The 19,449-nt window shown below is 37.4% G+C and overlaps 1 protein-coding gene across 3 annotated transcripts in view; it reads right to left on the reverse strand.

Annotated features, from left to right (window-relative positions):
* LOC122549974 (pituitary tumor-transforming gene 1 protein-interacting protein-like) overlaps nucleotides 1-19,449 on the reverse strand; it is a 61,858-nt gene that overhangs the window by 16,275 nt on the left and 26,134 nt on the right. For all 3 annotated transcript variants that reach the window (XM_043690291.1, XM_043690289.1, XM_043690290.1), the window contains one exon: nucleotides 14,246-14,292. In XM_043690291.1, the coding sequence (XP_043546226.1) occupies nucleotides 14,246-14,292 (47 nt within the window). The remainder of the gene's footprint in view (nucleotides 1-14,245; nucleotides 14,293-19,449) is intronic.

The following is a 19,449-nucleotide window of genomic DNA, read 5'->3' on the forward strand; positions in this document are numbered from 1 at the left end:
GGGTGCAGTTCTGGTCACCGCATTATAGGAGGGATGTGGAAGCTTTAGAAAGGATGCAAAGGGGTTTCACTAGGATGTTACTGGTACGGAGGTAAGGTCTTATGAGGAAAGGCTAAGAGACTTGAGGCTGTTTTCATTAGAGAGAAGATGATTGAGAGGTGACTTAATTGAGACATAGAAGATAATCAGAGGGTTAGATAGAGTGGACAGTGAGAGCCTTTTTACTCAGATGGTGATGGCTACCATGATGGACATTGCTTTAAGTTGAGAGATGATAGATACAGAATAGATGTCAGAGGTAGTTTCATTACTCAGAGTAGTAGTAGGGGTGTGGAACACACTGCCTGCAATAGTAGTTGACAGGCCAACTTTAAGGGCAGTTAAATGATCATTGGATAAACATATGGATGAAATTGGCATAACGTAAGATAGATATGCTTCAGATTCGTTCCTCAGTGCAACATCGAGGGCTGAAGGGTCTAGACTGCGCTGTAATGTTCTATGTTCTCTGTGATCTTACCAAGGCCCTTTATTATTGCAGCAAGATATCCCTAATCCCCTACTTGTATCTTCTCACTTTGATGACCAACATATCACTTGCTTTTTTCACTGCATGCTTACCTTCAGCGACTGGTGGACAAGGACACCGAGGTCTCATTGCCTGTTCCTCTCTCTCAATTTATAGTCATAAACATAATAATCTTTCTTTCTGTTTTTGCTAACGTGAATAACTTGTCCAAATTATACTGCATTTGACAAGCATTTGTTAATTCACTCTGCTTGTCCAAATCACACTGAAACATCCCTACATCCTCCTCACAGCTCACTCTCCCACCCATCTTTGTGTCAACTGCAAATTTCGAGAGTTTGGGTTCTTGCAGTACTGCACTATTCCTTATCTGCCATGTTGAGGAATGACATGGATCTAGACCCTGGGATGATGTTCTTTTATAATTTTGCAGCTTGTCTCAGCTGCTGTGGTGCAATTGTCACAACTGTCCAAAAATAAGCACAATTTTCATGATTTCCACCATCTATCCAAATATCTGGATACGGAAAATTAACATTATCGATTAATACCACAATGAACGAGATGAACTTTATAATAGGAAGGAATTCCGGAATTTTTTTTCATGGCGCTATTTGTGATAAGTTAGAGGATCACTTGTTTTATACAGTTTAATACAAATGTCCTAATTAAGTTAATAAGGGGAAAATTTGATTGACTAATGAATTCAGGGATCTTCTCCAAATTAACCAAGTAAAAGCAGAGGTAATTGGGGAAGAAGTTCGAACTGCATAAGCTCCCCAGACTTGCGGTTAGGTAGAACCAAATATGTTTTAAACATGGGAAGTAAATCCTCAGTCTTAAGTTTGAAATGGAATGAGGAATAAAAAAGAAAATAGATCAACAAAATGTGTTAATAATAAATCCAAATGGGCACCAGGGCTAGGAAAGGAACTAAATACAAGAAGCTTCTAGGGAAGAAATTTAAATCTAAGTCAACAATTAACTTTTGGTCACCAGGAAACCAGTCAAATAAAAGGAAGTCAGGTAGCAGCGAATAACACTGGGGATATAAATAATACCTGTAAGCCAGATTGTGATTTTTCAGACTTTCCATTGCCGTTCTAGAATTCACAATTGTTTACACTGACTGTTCCATTTCATTCTGGTCATGCAATTATTCTGTTGGGAGTGCCTAATGCAAGTATAGCAAATATCTGCCCCTTGTAATTATTTAAAGTCTACGTAATGAGGCCAACACACAATCTATTTCCTGAGGCATTACTTTGTGCAAAAGAATGTTGTACAAATTTGGATTTTTTTTCTCATTAACAGGAAGATTCTCAAGTTACAAACTAACTATGGAATACCCCAAGGGCAAAATAACCAACATCTGTACTGTATAACAAATATGCAATTATAATTTAAATGGAATGAAGACAGCTATAGAACGGTTAAAAAAAAGCTGAGATTTGACATTTTAAGTATCTTCAACTGAACCGACAGTGGGCACGGTAGCAGGGCAACTATCATCTTGCCACTCCTTCATTTACTCTCCTTTTCTGCTCTGCATTTAATCCTAGACAATTTTTAAAAATGTTAATGTCTTAATCTAAAGTCCAGGATGGCAAAAAATCCAATATATTTCTGAAATTGTTATTTTACTTAGAAGATCTATACAATGCAAAGATATGCACAAATTCAGCTTTATGAACAGCAATCTGCCACAAGACATATTGAAATTTGAGGCCAAGATCAAACCTAACGATACAAAATTCGTTTTTTTCAATCCCATTCCTATACAAATTCACATTAATATTGAACAGAGACCAGACATATGAATATGTAGGTAAAGATCAATCATAATTTAACAGAGTGGTGGAACTCGAAGTGACAGAATGGCCTGCTCTTTCTTCCACAACATACACAAACAAAAACTAAAATTGCTGGAAAAGCTCAACAGGTCTGGCAGCAGCTGTGGAGAGAAATCAGTTAACATTTTGGGTCCAGTGACCCTTCCCTTCTGGTCAATGGACGCGAAACACTAAGTTGTTTCTTTCCACAGATGCTGCCAGACCTGCTGAGATTTTTCAGCATATTTTGTTTTTGTTTCTGATTTCTAGCATCCACAGATCTTTCAGTTTATATTTAGCACCTTCTTCTATCATGTCAAATAAATAAGTGACTGATTTAAATTTTTTTTTTTACACTTTAGTTCACTTAAACATTAATGGATTTGGCCTTAACAGTTTCTTGGCTACATCAATAAGTTCAATAATGATATATCAAAAATATAAATTAATTACCCAATACTGGTAAAATAGCAACAATTCAAGAATTTGATTGGCTGCATAAAGTATATAAGACACAATTCCACTGTTGCTCCTTAATTCATTTTTCAATTTTAGCATGTTTTCACAGAAAGGAATTAGACATCAGCTCATTTCAAATGCTAGGCTTTTAAAGCAAAGAGTATACATACAATGTAAGAGCACTAAAGCAATAGGTGGTTAAAGTGTAATGAGCTAACTTTTGATGTTGTCTCCCTGTAGACTACTAATCGTTGGCAATCCATTAGCCTGCCTCAAAATCAATAAATAATTAACACCTAATTGTGCTGGCAAGTGTTTGGTCCCAAGCACTTAGAAGGGATGGGTCTGGAAGGCCTTTCTATCCAGTTGTAAAAATTGTATAAAAAAAGACAACGCAGTCAAGAGTTCAATCAGGTTCAGGTGGAGAAGGTAAAAAGGTAGTTAGGATTTCTTTTATTTAAGTGAGAGAGACTCTTTTGGTAGTGTCCCTACCCCTGGACTGAGAAGCCCAGGTTCAAGTCCCACCTGCTCCAGAGGTGTGTAATAACATGTCTGAATAGGTTGATAGAAAAGTAAGTTAAAATTAAAAAATTAAGTGTGATGAATTACTTTTGTAGCGCTGAAGAGTTTGATTATTATTTCTTATTGTCAGGCAATAATAAGTTGTAGTGGTTGAATTCAACAGGGCACAATTATGATGAGTCATGTTCAATATTTGTAAAACATCTTAATAATTTCTATCAGACCAGATTTCATGGTGCTTTCATGGTTTGTCCTCAAATTTACTGCAAAGATAAATTAAGGCACAAATACCTAATAAAGATCACAGTCCTATGTAGGGCAATCAGCAATGCCTGCCTTTCTCTTTTCATCCTCTTGTGGCAATTCCTAAAGATTGAAGAGGACTTGCTTCCATTCTGACTTGATGGATTTTGTGATTGTCACAAAGTTCACTGGATAATTTGCAGACATTGTCACATTCAGCACAAACGGTGCTTAAAGAGTTGGGTTGAGGTCTTTTTCCCCCCTAGGTTTGCGCAGTTCATCCAGCCCCTTGTCTTCATCTCTGCACATTCTGCATAATATCTTGAGTTATGTGTGCTATCTGGGGAAATGACCTTTCCTCATTTTGGTCAGACCTGAGTCAGCATGGATATTTGCCCTCTTCACTGCTGTTCCAAGAACATTCCTAAAGTGATTCTGATGTTCTCCTGGGAATATCCTCCTGGGAATGTCCTCCCATGATCAAATTCTAGATTGATTCAGAAGTCTGGTGTTAGGCAAAAAAAAATTCAGCCAATTAGAGCTGGTTGAATGATAACTGCAGAAATGCTGGCATATTGGGTCAGGAAAGGACACTGACCTTGGACCATCTTTCTTGCAATTGGATTAAGGATCCTGCAACAGCACCGTTGATAGCATTTCTCCATTGCTTTGAGATTGCTGGGTCAATTTGTCCAAATCTCCTAAACACACTCGTTGAGAAGTCATCCCCAAGTTACAGAAAGTGGTCCATGGTTCCCAGAATTTCATCACTGATCTTAACTGACAGGAGGTTGTAAATGGGGAAGGCATTATGCTGTGGGAGCTGGTTTGTTTCCAGGTATTATGTAAAAGACCCATTTTCTCATTCTTTAGAGAAGTCAATAATCTTCTGGAACTCAGTTAGAGAGTGCACACATCATTACTTGCTTTTAGAGATTGAACTCTATGCAGCTCCCCATTTGTTTTGTACATTTCCTCCACACCTCCAAGTAAGTTGTTAGAGATGAAGTGCAGTAATGAAGAGAGGAAAAGGGAGAAATGTTAATGCAATTACACATCCTTGATTGACCCTGTTTTCACTGAGATAAACAGCTTATGGTGATTCCACTGGTGAAGACTGCAGCTTGCATGTCATTATGGTGTAGACAGAAGACAGTAACAAATTTCTAACGGAAAGAAAACTTAAGGAGGACACCCCTTAAGCACTCTCAATTGACAAAGTCAAAGCCATTTATAAATTCTTATTTGTAGACTGACCAACCTACATGTTTATTCATTCTTACACTGAAAGTAAATCTGAAGAGATACTATAAATGTGAAGTGAAGGATTGAATTCAACATGCCTGAAAAGTTTTTCTGCATTCACATTACTGAATTAGTGGATGCTCTAGAATTGTATTCTAAAATACTCATCCCAAAAGAAACACATGGCAAACAGATTTCTAGCTGAAAAATGTGTTGCTGGAAAAGCGCAGCAGGTCAGGCAGCATCAAAGAAGCAGTAGAATCGACGTTTCGGGCATAAGCCCTTCTTCAGGAATGAGGAGGGTGTGCCAAGCAGGCTAAGATAAAAGGTAGGGAAGAGGGACTTGGGGGAGGGGCGTTGGGAATGCGATAGGTGGAAGGAGGTTAAGGTGAGGGTGATAGGCCAGAGAGGGGTTGGGGGGCGGAGAGGTCGGGAAGAAGATTGCAGGTCAAAAAGACTGTGCTGAGTCTGAGGGTTGGGACTGAGATAAGGTGGGGGGAGGGGAAATGAGGAAGCTGGAGAAATCTGCATTCATCCCTTGTGGTTGGAGGGTTCCTAGGTGGAAGATGAGGCGCTCTTCCTCCAGGCGCCATATTGCCATGATCTGGCGATGGAGGAGGCCAAGGACCTGCATGTTCTTGGCGGAGTGGGAGGGGGAGTTAAAGTGTTCAGCAACGGGGCGGTTGGGTTGGTTTCTACGATTTCTATGTTGCATATCAGTCCTTATTATGTCTGTATTGAGTAACATTTGATTGCAATACTGAACTATGATCAGCACAGAATAACAATGGAAAGATTAGAAATGTAACTGTCAAACTAAATCAACAAGACTGAATCCTCAATTTTTATGAAGCTATATTGGAACACTTGACAAACCATCAAAACTTCACATCTTTCAAACACTAGCTGTCATGTATAAAGATACACATTTATTTTCCAAGATTTATAGGATATATTTTTAAGTCAAAATTAATGTTTTGGTAGTCAAGTTGGAATAAATATGAAATTTTATTCCTCCTGCAGCAAAGTTGTATTATAAGTGGATGGATCATCTAAACATCTACACAGTATCATGTAAGCCAATTTGAAGAAAATTCATCAACACTTTTCATTTTAGCAGAATTCTCCAAGCATTTCTTACTCAAATAGAATAATAATTTTAAATCAGATCTCCTTGGTTCTCAACCCTTTCATCAATGGGAATGATTTCTCTGCATCTATTATGTCCAGAGCCCAAAATCCTGAATTCCTCTATCAAGAAACAAAAATAGGATAGAATGCAAGTTGGCCCACTGAGCTTAGTTAGTCTAAATGGTCATGGCTGAAATCTATTTGAATATCATTCTCTCCTATTCTCACCTCATAGCCCTCAACAGTATTGCCTCTATTTCTTTCTTAAATATGCTCGGTGAGTTGGCTTCCACAGCCTTCTATGGTACAGAATTCTTCAGATTCACAACTAAATGAAGAAATTTCTCATCACCTCAGTCAGAAATTTCCTAATGCATATCCTGATATCATGACCCTTGTTATGGCACATCTGGTCAGGAGAAACACCATGTCTGCATCCAATATATTCAACTCTATCAAAACTTTGTATTTCACTGAAAAATCATGTGCTTATAAGTTCCAGTGAATTCAGGCCCAATTTCTTCTTATACAACAAACCTGCCCTCTCAGGAATCAGTCTGGTGAACATTTGTGTAGTTTTGGTCATCTTTGCTTGTCATACAGGGAAAGAAACAGAGTGTCCCAGGTGTGCTCTCACCATGGCCATATACAGATGAAATAAGACCTCTTTGCTACCATACACAAACCATCCTATGATGAAGGCTAACATATTATCCTTTTTCAGTGTTTGCTGCTCCTGCATACTTGCTTTCAGTGACTAGAGCACAAGGATATCCAAATCCCTTTGTAACTCAACATTTTCCAAACTATTACTATTTAAATAATACTCTTCCATTCCTACTTTTCTACTAAAGCGCTCACTCACAAATTGTTGAAATCTCTCTGAAGCCTGAGTTATTCCTACTATTTCCTATCCGCTAATCAATTTTCAAATTATGTCAGCACATTACCACAATCCCACATGCTCTGATTTTTGCACAACTTCTATTAGGAGACTTTATCAAAAGCTTTCTGAAAATCCAAATACACCAGATTCACTCGTTTTCCTTCATCTATTCTACTTGTTACATTCTGAAAAATACTCCAGCAAGCCTGTTAATAATTACTTCCCTTTCACAAATCCATGCTGGTTATGTAACCCAATTGGCATTCACCATGTGTCCTGTTATCACATCCAGGATGTGGAGTCTATCAAAATAGACTCCAACATTCTTGGGCACCTTGCAGTGCAGTAGTCATGTCTAAACCTCTAAGCCATGAGGCCTTGGTTCAAGTCTCACCTGTTCCACAGCTGTGTCATAACACGCCTGAACAGGCTGATTACTAATATACAGACTTCAGCATTTACTTACCACTGATGTTAGGCTAACCAGACTGAAATTCCCAATTTTCTTCCTTCCTCCTTTCTTAAAAATAGTCAAGTTACATACATTTGCCTCCCAGAATTTCAGAAAACGGCAGCCAAATCACTTTTTCCATGACACCTTCTTTCATACCTTGAGATATAAATATCAGGATCTGCGGACCAATCAGCTTTCAGGCCCATTGATTTTTCAGCTTTTTTTTAAGTAATACTAATTTCCTTCAATACTTTGTTCCAAACAGAATCTTGTTTGCCTAGCATTTCTGAGAAACGATTTGCAACTTCTGTGAACACAGAATTAAACAATTGTTTAATTACTTTGCCATTTTCTTGTTCTCCATTATCTATTTTCACATGTCAGGTTATAAGAGGGCTACATTCACCTATGCCAATCTTTTTCTTTCTTTACATACTTCAAAGAACTCTTACAACCCACTTTTATGTCCCTTGCAAGCTTCACTCATACTCTAATACTGCATTTTTACAACACCTTGTTCCTCCTTTGCTCTCAACTAAACTTCATCCATTTCTCAGATCTGCTTTTTTATCTGGCAACTTTATATGACACCTCGTAGGATTGAATACTATCATTAGTTTTTTTTGTTAACTGAGTTAATTTTTTGTGTTGGCTTCTTGTACCCCTAAAAACAAACTGTTGCAATGCACACATTTGATCTTAAATATTACCATTTCCGATCCACTGTCATGCCTTTCAGTGAAATTGTCCTTCTAAAATCTCATGTCTTTAATGTTTCATTTGCTGAGGGTTAGGATCAGCTTTCTTCACTTTCAAACCCTTTGAAGAACACTATTATATTATGGTCACTTTTTCCTAATGGACCTTTCTTAGCAAAGTTATTGATTAATCCCATCTCATTACATTAAACCAAAGCTAGGATAGCACATTCCTTCATTGGTTCTTCAATGTACTAATTTAAAAAAAAACTTGATGCACATTTTAGAAATGCATCCACCACAATATTATTGCTAATATGGAGTGTCCAATTTACAATTACTCAAGATTACTATAAAACCCTTGTCACATGCATCTCTAATTTCCTGATTACTGTCACTTCCTAACTTACCATTTGATTGGATACAGACAACTCCTACTAATACTTTCCACTCCTTGTTGCTATTTTGCTCCACCCACATTAGATTTCCTACACCGATATTATCTCTCATGATTGCAATGACTTCATCTTTCATATTAATGCTACCTCACCGCCTTCTTCTTTTTCATGTCCTTCCTAATATTATATCTCCTCAGATGTTCAGTTCCCAGCTTGGTTTGCTGCAGACATGCCCCCTTAATCACAGTCATATTGTGCCCATTTGCACTGTTAGTTCATCAAATTTATTGCGAATGATTCATGTGTTTGGACAAAGTATCTTCAGACTTGTGTTATTCCTCTTTTTCGAGTTTTGTTGTACAACAGTCCCATTTGTTCGTTTCCTCAACTCCTCTGCTTTATACTTTTGCTTTCTACCTCTCCAATATTTCATCTTTATTTCCCCTCACTCTCATCTTGCTACTTCAATTCTTTTCCTCTGGCCATTGCAATTTAAAGCCACTTCTCAGTACTAACAAATACCCCTGCAAGGACATTGGTACTGTTGGCTTGCAACTCATACTACTTGTACAGATCCCATCTTCCTCAGATTCAAATCTTTTCTCAAGCTTCCCTTCTCCAAGGAAAACATCCCCAGATTATGCAATCTATCGACACAACTGAATTTGCTTATCTCTGGAACTATTTTTATAAGCTTTTGCTGCATCACCATTAATACCTTCACAATGAATCTGGCACCAGGATTGGATGTAATACCACAGGTGAGACAGAAGCAGTTTTTTTTTAATGATAGATCATTATAACTTCCTTGATTTTATCCTCCACAGTTGTATTTATAAAGTCCAAAATCCAACATGCCTAATTAACTATTTATCAACTTGTCCTGCACCTTCAAGCATATGTGCAGTATATATCTACATCTCTGTACTCCTGAGCCTCCCCTTTATATAGTGTCCACTTTTGTTTTATTAGTTCTCCTCTTTCTTCCAAACAAATCATCACTTCTCTATATTAAATTCCAACTGCTGCAGTTCTCAGTACTTTCAAATTTTGAAACTCGATCCCAAGCAGACAAGTCTATGCCATTAAATATACGTCAAGAAAAGTTGTATCGAAAGGACCAACCACTATGTACATTCCTCCAACATGAAAGAACCTTAGTTTTATATCATACAGCCAGATTCATTTTCATGATGTGACTGCTCTCTTGTTCTATGTGAATGTTGCTAATTAGCCTGTTACGTGGCATTTGCTCTAATGCCTTTGAAAGTCCATTTATACTACATCAATTACCCTCATTTGTCTTTTACCTTATCAAAACCTCAATGAATTTCGGTCAACACAGTTGCCTTGAACAAAGTTGTGCTAGCTTTTCTTTATTAATCCACATTCGTCAATGTGACTTAACTTTTTCCTGATTATCATTTCTAAAGGTTTCTGTTCACACAGGTTATATTGATTGAGGAGCATTTACAGGGTTTACTGCTACATAATGTTTGGAACAAGGATGCAATATCTGCATTTTTCTGCTCCTTTGACACAGCCTCTGCATCTAAGGGGAAGCATCAAAGTGGTGATAGTCAATGCAGTTATAGTTCACATAGAAAGATACATCTGATCCAGTCCAGGTGAATAATCAATTTTAACTACGATCAGCTTCCTCATATCTCCTCTATTTTTACTCCTTCAAGTATATCAACAACCTTCCCTTTCACTACCCCTTTGGCAGCACTTTCTTTCCTCGTAAAAACAGTGAAAAATAGGATCAAAGGCCCATAGCAATGCCCTTGTCTATAAGCCTGGCAAATCATCACATCTGGTGTGCAGTATACAATTTTGGTCCCCTTACCAAGGATATACTTGCTCACAGAGAATACAATCAAACATCATTGCACTCATTCCTGGATAGAGGATTGTCTTGTGAGGACAAGGATAAGACCAATATTTCTTCTTGTTCAAAAGAAAATAACGTAATCCTGTTGAAACATTTAAAATTCCGAGTAGCAAGGCAGGACAAATACTGAGAGACAATTTTCCTGAATCAGGAATCAATAACTAAGGGTTAATGTCTCAGAATAAAGAGTTGGTCATTTAGTCCTGGGTGTGAACTTTGCAGTTCAAGAAAGATCCATAGATTTTTGTGGAATTCAATAAGGGAATTCAGAGATTTGAAAACATTAGGGGATGGGTTCCACTAGCTAGATCAGCCATAATGTTGAGTGACAGTGCAGGATATTGAGGCTAAATTACCCTTTATTTCTCAAGCTCTTAACTGAGCAAAGGGAAAGGTATTTTAAATGAATAAACTGTTAAAGGTTCAAAAATGTGAAATTGCACTAATGAAGATCTGGAATTTTCAACAACACTACAGAATGACTATATGGAAGTAGTGTATTTCTGCTGGAAAGGGTTTGCAAATTACAGGAAACAAGTCAGATAACACATTAGAGTTAGTGCTATTAGAGTTTGAGCTTATTCTTTTAAACAATTTATCTTTATGGTAAACCACATCCTACTACTTAGAATATTAATGCACCATATTGCTATGTTGTCAGATTTTCTAAAATTTGCATGACGCAAAGATATACTTTCTGAGTGGCTGATCTGCAGTTTCTGCATATCATTTTAAACTTGTTCCATGAAGTCTAATTTAAAGAAAACCTTAATCAACTGAGCTGAGAAGTACATTTATGCTGGATTTTTGTGAAGATGCATTAGTATCGGCTGACTATTCACTGTGTTGAGGATATAGTAGCAATATTGAAAGTTTTACAGACAACAAAAGGCTGAAGAAATGGAGAAGCAGCACCTAAACAAGCCCGACTTATGAACAAACTTTGCACACATTCAGTTTATTCTAAATTATTATGCAACCGAAATAAAATAGAAGTAAACTATAAAGAAAAAAAAGATTAAAATATCTGAATAATCTGAGAGGAAGTATTACTTTGATAAAATGAAGAGAAATATTTTACTAATTAAAGAGAAATGATTTCAAGTGTTCAATCTTGCATTCAACAAGACAGATGCAGGAATGCCAAATTTCAAAAGGGAGCAACAATTTATACAAAAAGTGCTGATTGGTTTGCAAGTTGATTCCGATTGGTCAAGGTGCTGTTGTGAAAAGTTCTCCAGTGAACTTTTGTTCTTGGTATTTCTATTTAATTTAAAAGAGGTACAATAACTCGACTTGTCATTTTAACCTGCACAGGATGGCTCCATGCATAGGAAAAACAAAGCTTCCAGTAAGCATACGTGAGATACATCATAAGCACAATTGAGAAATGTGTTAATGATAAATTTGCATTGCTGCTATATATACAGTTAATCTTTTCACAAGATGCATTTAGAAGCTAGAAAATTGTTTAAAAGAAACATATGAAGATTTTCTCATCTTTGAAGTGACAAATTAGCACCATAATTATCTATCAGCCTACTGCCAGGTGACCGCAAACACCACCACCTTTCCACTCTCATAGATCCATGTACACCAAAGCCTCAATGCAGTCTTTATTCTTTAAAATACTTCATCATATGGCCAGGGAATTCAGTGCATCTAATTTCAGTTCTCTTCCCACCATAATGAATAAAATTTAATTTACTCTGGGTTTGATTAGTTTATTCAATATATTCTTTTTTTTATTTTAAATGAACCCCCCCTCGTTCGCTATCATATCTACTTGTTAGATCACTCTGGTAGAAATCGAACCAAAATAGTTCTTTTTTTTTTTAAACATTTCTGCCACCTATTGTCAGTTTGATATTATCTTGTCTGTCCCATAATCATCCTGTTATCATTTTTGTCGATGTGCTTATGAAATGTTTTATTATTTGTTTTATGTTCCATGAAAATCTAATTTCCTCTTGGCACTGAGCTTTTTTGAGTTACCTCCTAACTTCTTAATATTCTCTGTTTATGCAGTCTCCTAATGTCTGCATAATGGAGATCTGCCCCTTGTCCTAATTCACAAATGCTCCCCACGTCTTTGTAATAAAATATTACTGATCTATTTCGTCTATTCATTCTTATAGCAAAACACATTTTCCTGCATTCTTTTGAACACCGTTTTAAATGTTTCTTATTATTCAAGATCAATGATTATCCATGCAATTACCCATTTCATTGTCCCAAGTTCTATTCTCAGCTCCCCAAAAATCTCTTTATCTCCAATCTTTCATCTGGTTTGCTTTTTATGTCCTTCTCAATTATTATCTTTAGGCACATTAAATTATGCTCATTATTGCCTTTTTGTTCCCCACATGTCTTACTTGCTCTGGTTCATTCCCTGTTACAAAATACAATTCTGACTCTCCCCTTTTTGTCTATATACTGGATTAGAAAGGAACTATATACACACTGAAGCTACTCCATACTCCCCTTACCTAACATTTCTGTTCAGCGAATACCAGCTGGCTTAACAGCACCCTCAAACTGATTACAACAGGCTATTTTCCAGGGGATGATTTGGAGGCGTGGTGTTGGACTGGAGTGTACAAAGTTAAGAATCACACAACACCAGGTTATAGTCCAACAGGTTTATTTGGAAGCACTAGCTTTTGGAGCACTGCTCCTTCAGCAGGTCGTTGTGGGGTATAAGATCGTAAGACACAGAATTTATAGCACAAGTTTAAAGTGTGATGCAACAGAAATGTTATACTGGATTCAGTTGCATCACACTGTAAAGTTTTGCTATAAATTCTGTGTCTTACGATCTTACACTCAACAAATACCTGAAGGAGCAGCGCTTCGAAAGCTAGTGCTTCCAAATAAACGCGTTGGACTATAACCCGGTGTACCAAGGTACTCTTCAATTTGGGACTATAAGAAGGAATTTAGTAATTAAAAGCAGTAGTATAGTTATGGGGATAGATGGTATGATTTTCTGTTAAAATCATTTGCTTTTATACTTGTTCATAGGATGTAGACATTGCTTAAACCTAATTAAGCTCAGGAAGGTTTTGGTAAGCTGCCTTCTTGAAACACTGAAGTCAATGTGGTGTGGATACAGTGTGATTGGCGCCTGGAGCCTGGTTTGGGAGAAATGGATTTCAATTCATGGGGGATAGGATATGTATGGACGTGCGTATGATTATAACTGGTGAATTCACCTGCTCTTGGAAGCAAGAACCAATTGAGTTTGGTACCACACCAACAACCGGCTTTAATGTGCAATCTTATAAAATCATAGAATCCCTCCAGTCTGCATCGACCCTCCAAGGGCAACCCACTCAGGCCTCCCACCACCCTATCCCCGTGAACCCCGCATAGGGTTTATTTTTTAAACCAAGGTTAATCCATTTGTCTTGTACATCTCTGGACAGTATGAGGCAATTTAGCATGGCCCATCCACCTAACCTGCACATCATTGGACTGTGGGAGAAAGCTCATGCAGACAAGGAGGGATCGTGCAAACTCCACACAGTCACTCAAGGCTGGAATAAAACTTAGGTCCCTGACACTGTGAGGCAGCAGTGTTAACCACTGTGCCACCATTTTGTCCCTATCCTAATTAAATTTGTCTGAGATAATGAAATTTGTTAAACAACTCTGAATTAACTGACAATTATAATACTTAATGCATTAGATTCAAAACCCAAATGTATAGTGGATGCAGGGTCAATTATCACTTTCAAGAATGATCTGGATCACTATTTAAAAGGAAACATTTACAGGACTTTACATAAAATGTCAGGGGAGCAATACAAAATAAATTGCTCCTTTGGAGAGACAATACAAATTGAATGGTCTCCTTTTCTGCTGCATCTATGCGATGATTCAGTACAACAGATTTTACCTAATATATTAAACATCACTAAGTGATAAATGTAACTTGATATGTTGACATACCATATTTCTTGCAAATTTCATTATAGCGTGCTTTTGTATCTGCATCCCTGAGAAATAAAAATAAGAGAAATTAGATTTTCAAACCAGTAAGTTAAAGCCTCAATGAAAGTTATATCAAACCACAGGAAAAAGGTACAGAAGTAGGCTGTATGGTCCCTTGAGCCTGCTCTGCCATTCAATAGGATGATGACTGATATGACGCTCCTCACATCCACTTCCCTGCCCTTTCCTCATAACCTTTGATCCCCTGACTTATCAAAAATCTATCTATTGCATTAAATACACAAAAAGATTCTGCACACAGTTCTCTGCTGCAAGGAGTTCCAAAGACACTCAACCTCAAAAGTAATTCCTCTTCATCTCAGTCTTTAATTGGCCCCTCTTAATTCTGAGACTATACATTCTGGTCATAGACTCTGCCACAAGGGGAAACATTCTCTCAGTATTAACCCTGTCAAGAATCCAATATGTTTCAATTAGATCACCACTGAGTCTTCTAAACTTCAATAAGTAGAGTCCAACCTATTAAACCTTTGCTCTTAAGACAATCTCTCCATATTGGGGATCATCCGAGTGAACATTTTCTAAACTGCTTCCAATGAAATGATTATTTCCTAAAATAAGGGAATCAAAACTGCTTACAGTACTCCAGATGTCATCTCACCAGCATCTTTTACAGTTGCAGCAAGACTTCCCTACTCTTATACTCCAACTCTTAAAATAAGGGCCAGCACTACATTAGCCTTCCTGATTACCTGTTGCACCTGTGTCTAACTTTGTGCTTCTTGCACAGTAAGAAGTTCCTTTGTATTGTAGTTTTCTGCAGTTTTCTTTATTTAAATAATACTGCTCTTTTATTTTCCCTTCTAAAGTGAACAACTTCACATGTTCCCACATCATACTCCATTTGCTGGAGTTTTGCCCACTTAACCCATCAATTTCTCTCTGTAAATCTTTTATTCTAGCTAGTTGTTGTGTCACCATAGTCTTGCCAGACCATAGGGGCTACTCTCTCATTAGAGCTACTCTCTCATTAGAGTGAAGCTACTGGTGGTGATTTAACTTGAGGGCCACCAGATCTCAAGCGAGGGAAGAGGTTGAGAAGGAGAGTCCTTCATGGAAACCTCAAACTGGTGATGGGAACTGAACTCACACTGTTGGCATCACACTACTCTGCAAACCAACAATCCAGCCATGAGCTAAACCAATTCCCATTCTAGCTAATAGCTGGCAATCATCTATAAATTGGAACAAAACCTTGTGAATGAATCTGCTTTCTTTTTGGAGATAGAAAAGTTGTAAAGAAGATATTCTAAATTAGACTTATTGCAGTAATTTACAATTTCAATTTAACAAACTGAAGTATCCTAATTAAGCCCCGAAAAAACATGAATAGCATTATTTAAAAAAAAAGTCCTTTCAGCTCTCTCCTTTTCTTACCCAACAGGAATTTATTCAGATGATGCAGTTTTTAAAATAGGGAGATGAACAAATATATGGGATAATATAATTAGATATGACAACTTGAAGAACAAGACACGGTATATAAGTGCATGGTAGGAACTAATCAGAACTTTAAATAAAAGACAATGGTCCTGATTATGATCTGAGCAACAAAGAAATGTCTTTTGTAATTCAACATGTATGACTTTGTGTACACCATTCACTACTTGGCAGTAATGAGGTGACCAGGAGCAGTTCAAACAGCAGAAAGCTCCTCAACCAAACAGATAGAAAAATTCTCTGGATGGAAAGCAGGACAAACCGGAAAGATAAATGACACTCAATTAATTAAAAAAGGAAAAAGCAAACATTGAGCAACATACATATGATAAAAGGGAAGGTATAAACAAAAACGTAATCATTACAAAGAGGAGCAAATTGCTACAGAAGTTGGAATCCATATATTTTTTGTTATCATTACAAAGAGTTAAGCTTTTAAATATCTGTATCACAATGGCAAATGGAACATAAGACAGAGAGGTATAAAGTAACAAGAATTAAAAAAAAAGCAGAAATTTCATTTAAAAGACTTTAAATTTCAATAATGTCTGGAACAATTTGGAGTGCTTGTACAAGGAATACAAAGTTAGCTTGGAGTTACAGTGAACAAGATCATGCTGATCTTTTGGCGAATAATGTAACTTTACATGGTTTGCAGAGATTATACCTGGAGTACTGTGTGTAGTTTTGGTTTCTACATTCTTGCATTGGAGAAGAGTATATTGAAGGCTCACTATAACAACCTAAGGAGCAACCTTTTCACACAGAGGGTGATGCATGTATGGAATGAGCTGCCAGAAAAAGTGGTGGAGGCTGGTACAATTACAGCATTTAAAAGGCATTTGGATGTGTATATGAATGGGAAGGGTTTAGAGGAATATGGGCCAAGTGCTGGCAAATGGGACTCGATTAGATTAGGATATCTGATCGGCATGGATGACTTGGACCGAAGGGTCTGTTTCCGTGCTGTACATCTCTATGACTCTATATGGATATGTGTGGTGAGAGGGTTGATTCCATGGAGGGAGACTGAGTAAGTTAGGCAGAAGTATTTTGGACCTTAAAACAATGAGAAATGATCTAAATGGATCATATTAATTATTGAACAGATTTGACAGGATAAACATTAAACAATTGTTTCCATGGCTGAAAAATCTAAGAATAGGAAGGCACTGTCCAGAATAAAGGGGTCGATCATTTTAGACTGAGATCAGAAGAATTGTCTCAATAAAAGGGTTGTGAATTGTTGGAATGGTCTACCTTAGACATTTTATGATCCCAGCTGATAGCAATTCCGGACAAGTCAGAGGCTAAAGTGAAACCTGGCTTAATAGACCACAAGTTTTATTTCCAATATTTGTTCACTGTGGTCAATCACTGAATATATTCACAAGATGCTGCCAAAATAAAAGAACTAAGGTTATGACTCAAAAAGAAACACCATTTTATAACAACTATGTGAAACGGTCTTATTACATCTTCAGAAATAGATAACCCTTTTCCCCTCAACAATAATGTTTCAGATACTTGAACCTGAAAGAAGGGTCATCATGTTCCCACTTTCAACTTCTTGGTTCAGTTGGCTTTAGCTGTAATTGGTTTCTGGAAGTTTCTTCTTGTTGACTTTTAAACCCTTTTAGAGCAAAGGCATGGTTTTTCCATTCGATTAGCTTCCATCAGTTTTGTGTTTCTAGACTATTCCTCTAATGTACTCAGGATTATTTCTCCAGCCCTGACATTCTGGAGATGGATAAATTAAAAGCACCTGTTTGGTCTGACTGAACTTGTACACACTGCCTGACATTCTGGATAGCTGTCTTTCTGTGATATTGACTCCTGTCACAATGCAAGAGCAATTTCTTTCTATTTGACCCTTGTTTCAAATATATTAAAGTCTTCACCTCAAGCTTTACTCCAAGGACGAAAATCCTCATTAGGAATACATGCAGTAAATATAGGCACAAGTCAGGAGTGTGATGGAATGCTCCCCATTACATGGATGAATGCAACACTCAAGAAGCTTAACTCCATCCAAGACAAGGAGATAGTGAGGACTGCAGATGTTGGAGAGTCAGTTTTGATAAATTATGGTGCTGGAAAAAGCACAGGAGGTCAGGCAACATCTGCAGAGCAAGAAAGTTGATGTTTCGGGCATAACCCTTCATCAGGGTTGGGGAGGGGCAAGAAGGCTAAGAGATGAAGGGAGGGTTGGAGTCAGGCTAGGGGAAAGCGATAGTGGAATGGTGATAGGTGGACAAAAATAGGTGGTGACTGCGACAGGTTGGTGGGAAGTGTGGAGCAGATAGGTGGGAAGAAAGATGGCTAGGTAGGTCAGATCAAGAGGGCAGTGCCGAGTTGGAGGGTTGGATCTGGTATGGGATGGAGGGAGGGGAGATTTGGAAACTGGTGAATTCAATGTTGAGGCTTTGTTGTTGTTTCCAAGGTGGAAGATGAGGTGTTCTTCCTTCAGTTTGCAGGTGGTCTTGTTTAGACAGTTGAAGAGGTCTTATTCTTTCTTAAATGTGTGGATCAAAATGTAGTTATTCTCTTCTGATTAACAATTTTATTGTTGGAATGTCATCTTCGAGGAACACAAGAAATTTTTACGAATATATGTTACCAATGGCAAGTCCCAGCTGCCTAATTGTGTTCTTTAGAAAAAGATGCTACTCTCAAATTTTCTTCATTAATCATAAGACTCCAAATTTTGGGCACATTGTCAGCTTCTTCCTGAAAAGCAGCTGCAATAATAGAATCAGAGACAGAGAAGCGATTATTGTCAGAAAGGTCAGCATGAGGGACAGATTGGAGTTAGCAACTGGACATTTCAGAAGAGGTTGGGTGAAATTGGAAAGACCAGGTGTGGAGGCAATAGAAGAGGTGAGGTTTGAGAGAGATTGTGGCTGAAAGGATGAAACATCCATTGGTACCAAAAACGGTTGATTTAAAATTTGATATTATAACATCCCTTGAGGTTTGAAGCACCAATCTTGGTTAAAACAAGTTAGAGACGTACTCTTGCTTGTCTTACTCACACTGCAAATCCCTGAACAAGGATTGATAGGGAGTTCTACAAATTCTAAGTTGCTTTGCAAAAGACCACAAAACACCTGTGGGCAATTGTAAACATTGTTTCCAGTGAGTAGCTTTCTTTTGACGTTCATTGTACAATTTAAAAATTATGCTTCTGTTCAAATGGCCTGAATCTTACAACAGTCAGTCAAACCCAATAGCCACAAATTTAATGAAAAGAAATGCTTCAAGCAACCATGCCTTCGTCAATTTAGCCTCAGCTAATCTGAAAACATTGTATGCAGCTAATGAAAGGCTACTTTCAAAAGAATGAGTGATGGTTGAAATTTAAAATGACCTTATTCTTTGAGAAGCAACAAATATAAGTTTTTAACAGAAAAAAACAGAAGTAAAAAGTCCTTAGAAATAATTAAGATGTCTCTTCTAATACTACAACCATATTTTGTATGTAGAACTTTCCTCAGGAGCCAGTTCTCTCCCCCCTACCTCCAAAAAAGCTTCAAGAGAAAGTGCTGAAAGGGTATTACGAACAGTATCTTTAAGAAGATATGTGTGGATGTAAAAGTCCAAAGATGGAGAGATGAAATCAAAAAGCCAGCTGGCCTAGAAAGATTAGATTAGATTACTTACAGTGTGGAAACAGGCCCTTCGGCCCAACAAGTCCACAC

Source organism: Chiloscyllium plagiosum, chromosome 5 (genome assembly GCF_004010195.1).
Source record: "Chiloscyllium plagiosum isolate BGI_BamShark_2017 chromosome 5, ASM401019v2, whole genome shotgun sequence".
Lineage (NCBI taxonomy): Eukaryota > Metazoa > Chordata > Chondrichthyes > Orectolobiformes > Hemiscylliidae > Chiloscyllium > Chiloscyllium plagiosum.